The sequence below is a fragment of the Hyperoodon ampullatus genome, assembly GCF_949752795.1.
Source record: "Hyperoodon ampullatus genome assembly, chromosome: 4".
Classification (NCBI taxonomy): Eukaryota; Metazoa; Chordata; class Mammalia; order Artiodactyla; family Ziphiidae; genus Hyperoodon; species Hyperoodon ampullatus.
The window spans coordinates 145306945-145320700 of NC_136917.1; the positions used below are offsets into that span (position 1 = coordinate 145306945).

General features: G+C 37.1%; 1 protein-coding gene across 2 annotated transcripts in view; it reads right to left on the reverse strand.

Moving 5' to 3' along the window:
* Positions 1-13756, reverse strand: part of WDR70 (WD repeat domain 70) — a gene marked incomplete at its 5' end in the record, with an annotated part of 295937 nt that overhangs the window by 271232 nt on the left and 10949 nt on the right. For both annotated transcript variants that reach the window (XM_079703924.1, XM_079703925.1), the window contains one exon: positions 6711-6924. In XM_079703924.1, the coding sequence (XP_079560050.1) occupies positions 6711-6924 (214 nt within the window). The remainder of the gene's footprint in view (positions 1-6710; positions 6925-13756) is intronic.

Below are 13756 nucleotides of genomic sequence, written 5' to 3' on the forward strand. Positions count from 1 at the left end.
AGATTGCACCTCATTCCAGAAGAAATTAAAACAGTAGAATAACTAAATAGCAAAATGAAACAGACAGGAATTCAAATGAAATTCATACATGCTAATATAGTAACCAAATCCTAGGAGTTTAAAGATTGCATTAGTAAACATAAACTATGTCTTTTGAGACTTTGGAGAAAGGCAGCTAATATGTTCACAATGTGCAAAATGAGATCAAATAAATAGAGTATACATATGTATGTCATAGCGATACAATATTAAAGGACTATTCACAGTGCCTAAAAAGATTTAAAAAGTAAATAAATAATTTGCCATTTCTATAAGTGAAAGTACCAAGCGCTGAATATAAATTCATGCACACTACGTAGTTGCTAGTTGCTGCCTCCATCATCCATCCTTTGTAATGGAAGCATTGAATTTTAGCTAGAATCCTGGATCACTAAATATTGTATTTCTCATGTGACAGAAAGACATAAAGTTCAAAATGAGTAGCCTTCTTTATCCCTTTTGCCTTCCTGCTGACAAAACTGCAAAAATAATGGCTACAGCTAGAGCGTCCATGTTGAAGCCCACACACTGATGATGGAAGAACAAAAAGACAGAAGATCTTAGATCTGTGATATCCTGGAACTTAGATCTGTGATATCCTGGACCTGCAAACTAGCCCTGATCTATTTAATTCTTTATTTCATTTATGTAAGACAGAAAAAAAAAAAGACTTCTATCTGTTTAAGTCACTGCTTTTTTCCATTTTCTGTCACCGGCAGCCAAATCAATATGTACTAACTGATATGTTAGTATGGGAGGCAGCACAGTAATGTTAAAAGCACAGACAGCCTGGGTTTGAACAGAAACTCTACCACTGAATAGTGAGATAAGTGAGTAAATGAATAAACTGGGCCAATTATTTAACCTCTGTGAGGAAAAAATTTAATATTTACTGATTATCTAGTGGTTCTTACTTCTTTTTTGTACTGAAAAGCTTTATAGTGTTTATATTATACTTACATTCAGATGTATCTCTCACTAAGCTTACTTCTAATTTTTGTTGTTGTTCCTGTTGTGAAACAGGTATCTCTTTTTCAATTTTAACCCTTTAAACTAGACACTATTAACCTGGTGTTTTTTTTGTTGTTTGTTTGTTTGTTTTCGGTATGCAGGCCTCTCACTGTTGTGGCCTCTCCCGTTGCGGAGCACAGGCTCCGGATGCACAGGCTCAGTGGCCATGGCTCACGGGCCCAGCCGCTCCATGGCATGTGGGATCTTGCCGGACCGGGGCACGAACCCGTGTCCCCTGCATCGGCAGGCGGACTCTCAACCACTGCACCACCTCCTGATACACTTTAATTACAGCCATGATAAGATTTCAAATGGACTTCTGAGCCCCACACCCATGCATGTTTTTCCTTCTCTGCATAGCTGCACTTCGGGTTTACTCACCTATCAGCTCCAAGTCAAAGGTCCAATCTTCATTAACCCTCTATTCTAGAGAAGTTGATTTTCCCATATTCCCAAATCTAATCTTGTACACTGTGCCTTTGTTCTGGCCATTCACTCTTCCTAGATAGGAGGTGGCCTCCACTCACCTCACCCATCAAAATGTTACCCTCCGCAAGGCTCATTCAAATTCCACCTCCTCCACAAAGTACAGGCATCCCCGCTTATCCCTGGTTTTTGCTTTCTGCAGGTTCAGTTACCCTTGGTATGGAAATATTAAATCAAAAGTTCCAGAAACAAATAATTCATAAGTTTTAAATTGTGTGCCTTTCTGAGTAACATGACAGAATCTCAAGCTATCCTGCTCCTTCCTGCCCAACAAGTAAAGCATCCCTTTGTATAGTGTATCCTGCCCAGCAGTCACTTAGCCGTCATCTGTCAAGATATCACAGTGTTTGTGTTCAAGTAATTCTCATTTTACTTAATAACGGCCCCAAAGCGCAAGAGTGATGCTGGCAATTTGAAAATGCCAAAAAGAAGCTATAAAGTGCCTCCTTTAAGTGAAAAGTTGAAAAGTTCTCAACTTGATAAGGAAAGGAAAAAAATGGTATGCAGAGGTTGCTAGGATCTACAGTAAGAACAAATCTCCTATCTATGAAATCATGAAGAAAAGCAAAAAGAAATTCATGCTAGTTTTGCTGTCGCACCTCAAACTGCAAAAGTTATGACTATAGTGCATGATAAATGCTTAGTTAAGATCGAAAAGGCATTATACCTGTCCAATAATATATTTTGAGAGAGAGGGAAAGACCGCATTCACATTCAGGCATACCTTGTTTTACTGCTCTTTACTGCGTTTTTTACAAATTGAAGGTTTGTGGCAACCCTGCTTGGAGCAAGTCTATTGGCACAATTTTTCCAATGCATTTGCTCACTTCATGTCTCTGTGTCACATTCTGGTAAATCTCACAATATTTCAAACCCTCCACCAGCAAAATGATTACAACTCGCTGAAGGCTCAGATGATGGTTAACATTTTTTAGCAAGAACATATTTTTAAATTAAGGTGGGTACATTGTTTTCTTTTAGATATAATGCTATATTGCACACTTAATAGAGTACAGAATAGTGTAAACATAACTTTTATATGCACTGGGAAGCCAAAAAATTCATGTGACTTGCTTTATTTCAGCATTTGCTTCATTGTGGTGGTCTAGAACCCAACCAGCAATACCTCCAAGGTATGCCAGTAACTTTTACTACAGTACATCGTTATAATTGTTCTATTATAAATTACTATTGTTAATCTCTTACTGTGCCTAATTTATAAATTAAACTTTATCACAGGTATATATGTATAGGAAAAACATAGTGTATATGTAAAGGTTGGTACCATCCACAGTTTCAGGCATCTACTGGGGTATTGAAACATATCCCCCTGGATAAGGGGGAATTACTGTATTTCTTCTCTGGATCTGATCTCATCAGCCTCATCTTTCCACTTCCCCCTAGTAAGAAAAAACAGCCATGCACTAATCACATGACATTTCACCACACTATCATGTACTTGCACACATTTAGTCCTCACTATAGCAACTTTTTTTCTCCTCACAACACCCTTCATACTTCTATTCTCTCTTCCCCAGTACCTTGCCAGCATTGTAAACCTGCATGCATCAGCTCAGACAAAAGACCACAGATTGGGTGGCTTAAAGATTAAAATTTTATTTTCTCACAGTTTTGGAGGCTAGAAGTCCATGACCAAGTGCCAGCAAATTTGGTTTCTGTTGCAGACTTTCTTCCTGGCTTATAAACAGCCAGCTTCTTGCTGTCATGTGCAGACCTAGCTCTCTAGTATCTCTCTTCTTATAAGGAGGTTAATCCTATTTGGATCAGGATCCACCTTTATGCCCTAACTTAACCTTGATTATTTCCAAAGAGGCTCATCTCCAAATAGTCACACTCAAGGTTAGGACTTCAACATATGAATTTGGGGGGCATACAAACATTCATAACAAACAAACATAAGTCATTCTCACATATGATAGTTCAACCTAAATATTACCTACTCTATGAACTACCCAAAATAATTAAACACATTTTTTTCCTTGTCCATCACACATTGTGGCCTGTTGTTGTGTGGTTGCTATTGTTTCTGATTACCCATGTATGCTTGAAAAGAAAATGCTGGATGAAGGTTCTATATATGTTCAATAGATAAAACTTGTGCATTTGTATTGCTAAAATCTATACTCTTACTAATTGCCATCTTAACAACTCCTGAATTGTTTCTGAACAATCTTCCATTATCACTGTAGGTTTGTCCATTTCTCCTTATAATTCTGTCAATTTTTGCTTTGATTATATTGTGTTAAAATGCACACAAGTTAAGAACTATCAAATTTCCCTGGAGAATAAACTGTTTCTTTTACCATTAGCTAATGACACTCATTATATCTTTACATTAATTTTATAATACTAATCAGTTATCTTTCAGTTGGTATTTTCCTGCTAGCCTCCTTTATTCCTTTTTCTTTCAACCTTTCTATGTCATTACATTTTAGATGTATCGTTCATAAGCAGAATATGCCTGAATTTTTTAATCCAATCTGAGAAGTTTTGTCTTTTAAGTGGCAAGTTTAGCCATTTACATCTATTGTGAATAATGACATACAGCTGACCTTTGAACAACATGACTTTGAACTACAGAGGTACACTTATAAGCAGATTTTTTTTTAATAGTAAATACTACAGTACTACATGATCCACAGTTGGTTAAATCTGAGGATGTGGAGCCTCAGATGTGGAGGAACCATGTAAATGGAGGGCTGACGGTAAATTATACTCGGATTTTTGACTGCTCAGAGAGTCGGTGCCCCTAATTCCTGCAATGTTCAAGGGTCAACTGTATTTGTATTCATGCTTACCATCTTATTTTGTGATCTCTATTTATCAAGATTTTCATCTACTTCTTTTTTCCCCTTTCCTGTCTTTTTTTGGAATGATTGCTCTTTCTTCAATGGCATATCAAGAGCATTTCAGTGGTAGTATTGCAGACCAATGAGGGGGTACATTTTCTTTAGAGAATTTAAAAACAAAAATAAAATCAACTAAAGATGAGACTACTTTTTATTATCACCAGGTGCTGGCAATTCTAAAACTGTCAGTTTAGAAATTTGTTTTTTTGTTTTTTGCTATGATTAGTGCCGAGTTTTGATAACACATATGTAAGCTTCAAATTAGCATATTTTTATTACTTATCTTTTAATAAACATTGCATTCTACACGAAGTTAGTTTGGCGCACTCCCAGTTATACTATCTGCACCACATACATGCACAAATATACTGAGCTACACACATGTTCAGATAATATTTGTAATGGTTCAGAATCATTCAAGCTTACTTCAAGGGTGGTTTCATATCTCCAATCCCTGGTGTACTTCATGTTCTTGCATTTAAACAGTAGGTTCAAAATAAACAATGATTATAAAGTCAAAGAAACAAAAAGAGTCTTCCATTCTGCTATACTTTCAATGCCAGGAGGAAAAGATAAAAGATGGTAGACTAGGTCGGCAGAAGAATTCAAAATGGGAATGTTTAAACACTTCAATTGTTTTCATCAGAAACATTCTAAAGCAATGGGCCATTTAATGACAACATATGCCATTATTTAGCCATTTTCTCTGATTTTTACAGAAGAAACTTTAGAAGTTTTTACCAAATATATTAGAAAATGATGGATTTTCTGGAAGAAGAAATTTTAGTGAAAGTGTTTTAAGAACAGAGATATTTAAAAGCCACTAGGACTGACATCAAAAGAAAAATGATATGGTCAACACTGCAGTTTCAGGGATTTATTATAAAACAAAATTTTTAATGAAACTGACTGATTTATCCTTATGTTCCTCTTTTCCTAATTTTACATACACACACATACACATGTGTGCATGAAAAGCTTTCTTTAATAAACTATGAATAGACATAGAATGACAAATTTGGTATACTGTGTAGTAAACACAAATAAGCAAAGAATGTCCATTTTGATGAAGTCACTGACAGATCTGCAAAGGCTGTCAGTTTCTCTTCTGGCCATTATTATTTGTTTCAACTCATAATTATTACTGAAAATAATCTGTCACATAGAGAAAGGTGGTATTAAAAAAATGATCCATCCTAGGTATCAAAAATACAAAGTACATCAATGGTTTTCTTTATATGTTTTTCCTTTTACTATTTTGGAGGTTACACAATTTCTATTTTTTGGGCATTTACTCTTAACATTGTAACTTGCAACTTGACCTAAGTTAATCTAAAATTAACTAACATCTCTAGCCTCCGCCCAAATAATATGACTTCAAAATGATTGAACGGGGCTTCCCTGGTGGCGCAGTGGTTGAGAATCTGACTGCTAATGCAGGGGACACGGGTTCAAGCCCTGGTCTGGGAAGATCCCACATGCCTGGAACAACTGGGCCCGTGAGCCACAATTACTGAGCCTGCGCGTCTGCAGCCTGTGCTCCGCAACAAAAGAGGCTGCGATAGTGAGAGGCCTGCGCACCGCGATGAAGAGTGGCCCCCGCTTGCCACAACTAGAGAAAGCCCTCGCACAGAAACGAAGACCCAACACAGCCATAAATAAATAAATAAATAAATACATTTAAGTCCATCATCGTCTTAAAAAAAAAAAATGATTGAACTGATTCCACTCTCCTATCTTCTACATTATTGTTCAAAGTAATATTAGATCCACTTTATTTTTAAATCTTCCCAGATTTATTCATCATCAACATTACACTCAAGGCTACATAAACTTAACAAAATGTTTATTAACTTTTTAACACATTGCTTCCTACTGTCCATTTATTATTTTTGAGTTCTGCTTCTTTATTCCTGAAATACATTCTTTTTTTTTTTTTTTTGCGGTACGCGGGCCTCTCACTGTTGTGGCCTCTCCCGTTGCGGAGCACAGGCTCCGGACGCGCAGGCTCAGCGGCCATGGCTCACGGGCCCAGCCGCTCTGCGGCATGTGGGATCTTCCCGGACCGGGGCACGAACCCACGTCTCCTGCATCGGCAGGCAGACTCTCAACCACTGCGCCACCAGGGAAGCCCCTGAAATACATTCTTTAGAGTTCTTTCAACAAGGAGCTGTCAGTAGTAAACTCAGATTTTTTTTTTTATTTGATCTCATTCATGAAAACTGTCTAGCAGGGAACTGATCTCTACACTACTCTAAAAGACACTACTCCAATGAATTCTTAAATTACTACTGAAATACTTACTTCCTCCTCTTCTGAATCATCATCATCATCTTCTTCTTCTTCTTCTTCTTCTTCTTCTTCCACATCTTCACCAAGAGGTGGAGGTAAAGGACCGAGGATATCTTCCTCCATATGATTAACTGGTTCTTCTGCCATTTTAAGGGGTAAAGGGGGGCCAATTAACTCATCATCAGAAGATTCAGAACTCGCTTCACTTTCACTGCTGCTTGTATCCCTGAAAATACAGAAACAGAAACTCACTGCCTTTGCTGAAACAAAGAACGTACTCTGGAGATAATACTGATTTCTCAGGAAACCCTGACTCTCCTTTTAACAACTGAGTTTTTTAAATGTTTTTAAATTTGTAATTCAAACACTGAATGTGTGACTCAAATATTATTTCACCTAAAGAAAGTAAAAAACTTCTTTTATCTATCTTACCTAAATATAAAGTCAGAGACAAAAGCTCAGAGCAATTACATGTTAGAGGCCCATTAAATAATCCTCATTCATAAAGAGCCAGCAGAACAACTGGAATGTGGAAGAAAAACTACTAGATACTACACCATAAGAAAGAAAACTACTGAGATAACCAATGCTTCTATTCACTATATGGGAATACGGTCACTGTTTGCCATAGGAGTAAGTAAAGTCAGTCGTGTAAGAAAGTTAATATTACTGTCAAAATGTTTCAATATATTTTCTGAAATACAAATTATTTCTCAGTGCTCATCCAAGTTTGCTGAGTTGCTAGAATGTTAAACATATTGATAGCTGTCCTGGATTGTAAAGATACCTTACCCTAGGGAGTATCATATTGATTCTCAACTGTTTTTCTACCCAACACACCTGAGGACTATTAAACACTCTCATTAAAGTCTATATGAAACACCTCTATACATTCCGAAGCCACCACCATCCACCATCCCTCTACCTCCTACCCCATCCCAAAAGGTGGAAAATTGCATTCCTTATTATATCAATTAATCTATCAAATATTTTCTAGGATTCAAAGTGTCACTGCCTTCTAATGAAGTATCTGTAGAATATAAGCTCAATGAAAGCAGAAATTTGTCTGTTGTGTTCATTGCTGTGGCTCTAGCACCTACATGATGCCTGACACAGGCAGTCAATATCTACTGAAGAAAAAAAATGGGATTTTTCTTTTTATTTTCATCTAGGTTCGATATTAAAAGGAATACATACTCATATACATGTTATCCTTATACAAAGACAGGAGCTAGCAAACCTCCATAAAGAGAATTTCTCTTTTTTTCAACAGTTAAGCTCAAGGTGCTCCAGCCCCACAGGCCTTCTTCATAACCGAACACTTGAAGCTTGGTTCAGCCTGAGGGTCTTTGCACTTGCAGTTCCCTCTGCTAAAACACTTGTTACGTGGCCTTTATCTCATCATTCAGTTCTCCTCAAATGTCACCTCCTCAAAGAGGCCTTCAGACACACACCCCTTTCTAAACTTTCAAACACACCCCCATCAGTCACCATTACCTTAATTACCTTACTTTGATGGTCTTTATTATGTACATTGTTAAATTATATTGTTTGATTAGTTATTTAGTTGTTTGTAATCTGTTATCCATCCCCCCAAATGTCCCCACAGCAATATGAGCTGAGATCTCATCTGACTTGTTAAATGCTATACCCCCAATTTTTAAAGCAGTGCCTAACCCACAGAAGATGTTCAATAAATACTTGAATTACTGAATAAATTTGTATTAAAGTATTCATGCTCCCAAATTTTCTCTCTTGTGATCAGATCACAAATTTCTGACTGTACTGGTTACAAGTCACAGACTTCCTTAATGCAAAATTAAGGCCACAGAGAGCTCTAAATTGAAATGTTAACCCTTAGCACCCATGCTTTAACCCAGTTAACTAGTTCAAAAATAATCATTGAACTGAGAACTAAACAGATCCATATAGATTTCATGGCTGATTATGCAGGCCTAATACCCACATGAAACTTGATAGAATGTATCAACTTCTAATTCTGCTTCTGGCTTTTTGCTGCTAATGTGCACAAGCCAAAAAAAATGAACCATTTTTAACATATTTTCAATATCCTGAAAAACAAAGTCCATGAAATTATGTCCAAAAATGTCCCTGACTGAAAACAGAATACATTCCATGTTTAAAATATGCCTTGATTCAATGTGGTACCCAAATATGAACCAGAGCCTGATAAACAATATGTACTCGATGAGAAAACAGTTGAGTCAATCCTAACGTTTTCCTCGGCTGACTTTTTTTTCCACCTGACTTTTTAAGTGAGATTTTAGCTAGGCATTAAATAAGATGTATGGTTGTACAATTTCATTAAATTCATAGGCAAAATTCATTGTTTCTGGTACTACTTTCTTAAAAGGAAGTGCAAATGTCTAAATGATTCCTACCTTACAAATCTGGAGTATATCAGTATTTCTCTACTATCCTACAGCTATTTTTCATAGGATAAATGACGTATTTCTTCTCAGTAGTTGATTTCTGAATGATAACTTACACCCATATAATATTTCTTTAAGCCAATAAAAAGGGTAGTTTTATATTACTGTCTTTCTCTAAACCAAATTTTAACAACATTGTAGACGTTTTTTAAATTATCTGTATGCATTGTGAAACAGACTCTCAACATGCTACAAAGGAGAAAAACTAACATGAAACATACTTAAAATATATAGGACCAAATGAAATACAGCCAAGAGAGCAGAAGACCAATTCCAGAACTGAATTCAAATTATAATAAGTAACTTATATATAATAAGTGTGCATTTTAAAAAAAACAGTGAAGAAAATGATCACCATATAATGAATGCTGAACACTCATAAAATAAAACAGAAAACTACTCTGGAATCACACCTTACGTTACACATTAGAATCACCAAGATGGGACTTCCCTGGTGGCGTAGTGGTTAAGAATCTGCCTGCCAATGCAGGGGACGCAGGTTCGAGCCCTGGTCTGGGAAGATCCCACATGCCGCGGAGCAACTAAGCCCGTGCGCCACAACTACTGAGCCTGCACTCTAGAGCCCGCAAGCCACAACTACTGAAGCCCACGCACCACAACTACTGCAGCCTGCCCACCTAGAGCCCTTGCTCCACAACAAGAGAAGCCACTGCAATGAGAAGCCCATGCACCGCAATGAAGAGTAGCCCCCGCTTGCCGCAACTAGAGAAAGCCCACGTGCAGCAACAAAGACCCAATGCAGCCAAAAATAAATAAAATAAATTTATTTAAAAAAACAAAAAAAAAAGAATCACCAAGATGGGTCAAAAATAAAACAAAAACAAAAAAAGTTGGACCCCTACCTCACATCATATACATAATGAACTCAAAATGGATCAATAAGCAAAATGTAAGAGCTAAAGCTATGTTTTTTTAGATGAAAGCAGGAGAAATCTTCATGACCTATAATTTGGCAATGGCTTCTTAGATATGACATGAAAAACAAGATCAATAAAAAGAAAAAATAGGTAAGTTGGACTTCACCAAAATTAAAAGCTTTCATGCATCAAAGGATATTATTAAGAAAGTAAAAAAACAATCTAAAGAATGAATAAAATATTTGCAGATCACATATCTGATGAGTTAATAACCAGAATGTATAAAGAATTCCTATAACTTAACAACAGAAATACAAACAACACAATTTTTAAATGGGCAAAGGACTTGAATATGCATTTCTCAAAAGAAGATATACAAATGATCAATAAGCATATCAAAAAATGCTCAACATCATTAGACATTAGGGAAATGAAAATAAAAACTACAAGGAGGGACTTCCTTGGTGGTCCAATGGTTAAGAATCTGTCTTCCAATGCAGGGGACGTGGGTTCAATCCCTGGTCGGGGAACTAGGATCCCACACGCGGCGGGACAACTAAGCCCACGCATCACACCTAGAGAGCCCACATGCCCCAACTACAGAGCCCATGTGCTCTGGAGCCCACACACTACAACTAGAGAGAAGCCCGCATGCTGCAACAAAAGGTCCCGCAAGCAGCAACCAAGACCTGACACAGCCAAAAATAAATAAATATATTAAAAAAAAAAAAACTACAAGGAGATACCACTTCTCACCTACCGGGATGACTATAATAGAAACAAAACAAAAAATGGAAAGTAACAAGTGATGGCAAGAACGTGGAGAAATTGGAACCCTCACACGTTGCTGCTGGGAACGTAAAATGGGGCAGCCATAGTGGAAAACAGCTTGGCAGTTTTTCAAAAAGCTAAACATAAAATTACCATATGACCCAGAAATTTCACTCGTAGGCATATACCCAAAAGAATTAAAATCAAAGACTGAAACAGATACTTGTATGTCAGTGTTCACTGCACTTACAATACCCAAAAGATGGAAACCCAAGTGTTCATCAATGAAAGAAGGGGAATTACTGCTTAATGGCTAAAGTTTCTGTTTGGAGTGATGACATTTTTGGAAATAGTGATGATGGCTGTACAACATTATAAACATTACTAATGCCTCTAAACTGTATACTTTAAATTGTTTAAAATGGAAATTCTTATGTTAAAAACATTTTTGCCCCAATTCAAAAAATCAAGACACCATAGTAAAAGAAAACATTTAGAAATACAGAGGTAAATTGAAGGAAAAAAATGTTAAAAAAATTTTTAATCATTTCCTCTGGGAAGCAAGAATCATGAGCAGGGAGAAATGAGACTTTATAATGTTTGACTTTGTAATGTGTATACCCTACTTCGATAAAAATTTAAAAGATCAGTGGTTGCTAAGGGTTTGTGGGGAGGGAGGGATGAAGAGGTGGAACACAGAGGATGGTGAAGGCAGTGAAACTACTCTGATTGATACCATAGTGGTGGATAAACATCATTACAAATTTGTGCAAACTGACAGAAGGTACAACATCAAAGAGTGAACCCTCATGTAAACTCTGGATTCTGAGTGATGAAGATGTGTCAGTGTAGGTTCACCAACTGTAACAAATATACCACTCTGGTGGGGGCTGTTGATAATGGAGGAGGCTATGCATGTACTGGGCCAGGTGATATATGGAAAACTCTCTGTACCTTCGGCTCAATTTTGTTGTGAACCTAAAACTGCTCTAAAAAAAACTCTACTAAATTTTTTTTAATTAAAAATAAAGGGGCTGGGGAAATTGATTATTCATATGGAGCAAAAAATAAAAATGAACAACATCTTTACATTATCCACAAAAAATTAATCCTATGTTGATTTAAGACCTAAATATGGAAAACAAAACTTAAAAACTTTAGATAAAAATATAGAAAGTTATCTTTATGTCCTCAGAGTAAGGACTCATTTCTTAAACAAAACACAAAAACACACATCACAAAAGAAAAGGTTAAAATGAGAATATATTAACATTTGAAACTTATTTTTTTAAAAAATACCACTGAAAAACAAAAAAATAGTAATAGTAAACCACCAATTAAGGGGAGAACACAAGGAACCTGACAGAAAATCTTGCAGAAGACATAGTTCTTACTATATCTTCAGAAGAAAAAATATATGACCAATAAACTTTAGAAATGATGATGTACAACCACGCTGGTAATCATCAAAATGCAAATGAACACTATAAGGATACCACCTCACAACAATCAGATTGGCACAAATAAAAATGTCTAACAGTAACAAGTGTTGATGAGGATGTGGAGCAACGGGAACTCTTACACTCTGCTGGTGGGAAAGTAAGTGGGTACAAACTCTTTAGAAAACAACTGAGCCAAATCTAAAGATAAATGTGTACTTACTCAAAGACCTAGCAAGTCCACTACTAGGTATATACTCTAAAGAAACTTTTGTACAGTAAAACAGAGGATAGCTATAAGGAGATCTCTAAAAGCATATTTTATAATAGTATAGAAAAACAGCAACCTAAATTGACTAGACAATGGATAAACTGTAATATATTTCTAAGTGGAAAACTAAAATGCACTGAAAATGAAATGAACTATAGATTCACTTGTCAACACGAATGTGAAAAACCTCTTGTTGAATAAAAAAAGCAAATTGGAAGAATACATTCATTACAGCATTAATGACATCTATATAAAATAGAAATCATACAAAACAACATGCATTTAGGAATACACTCATATATAATAAAATTATTAAAAAGAGGAGGGAAAGATAAATACAAGGAAGGTTTCCCTTGTGGAGCAAAAGAGTAGAATTTCAAAGCACTGATAAAGCTCTACAATTGTCTCACATGCTGGATGTTTGTTTCATTGTTCTCTTTACTTTAAGTGAAGGATATCTAAAGTTTTATATGTATGACAAACTCCATAACAAAAATTTTTTGTCGGGCTTCCCTGGTGGCGCAGTGGTTGAGAGTCCGCCTGCTGATGCAGGGGACACGGATTCGAGCCCTGATCCGGGAAGATCCCACATACTGCACAGCAACTAAGCCCGTGCACCACAACTACTGAGCCTGCGCTCTAGGGCCCACGTGCCACAACTACTGAAGCCCACGCACCTAGAGCCCGTGCTCCGCAACAAGAGAAGCCACCGCAAGGAGAAGCCCGCGCACCGCAACGAAGAGTAGCCCCCCGCTCGCCGCAACTAGAGAAAGCCCGCGTGCAGCAACAAAGACCCAACACAGCCAAAAAATAAATAAATAAAATTAATTTAAAAAAAAGAAAGAAAATATCTTGGACTACAACTTGTAGTGAATAAAGATGTTCTTTTTTTAATTTATTTATTTTGGGCTGCGCTGGGTCTTTGTTGCTGCACGCGGGCTTTCTCTAGTTGTGGCGAGCGGGGGCTACTCTTCGTTGCGGTGCGCCAGCTTCTCACTGCGGTGGCTTCTTTTGTTATGGAGCACGGGCTCTAGGCACGTGGGCTTCCGTAGTTGTGGCTCGCGGGCTCTAGAGCCCAGGCTTAGTAGTTGTGGAGCACGGGCTTAGTTGCTCCAGGGCATGTGGGATCTTCCCGGACCAGGGCTCGAACCCGTGTCCCTGCATTGGCAGGTGGATTCCATACCACTGCGCCACCAGGGAAGTCCCTAAAGATGTTCTTAAAATGGCTATTTTTTTAAAACGGACT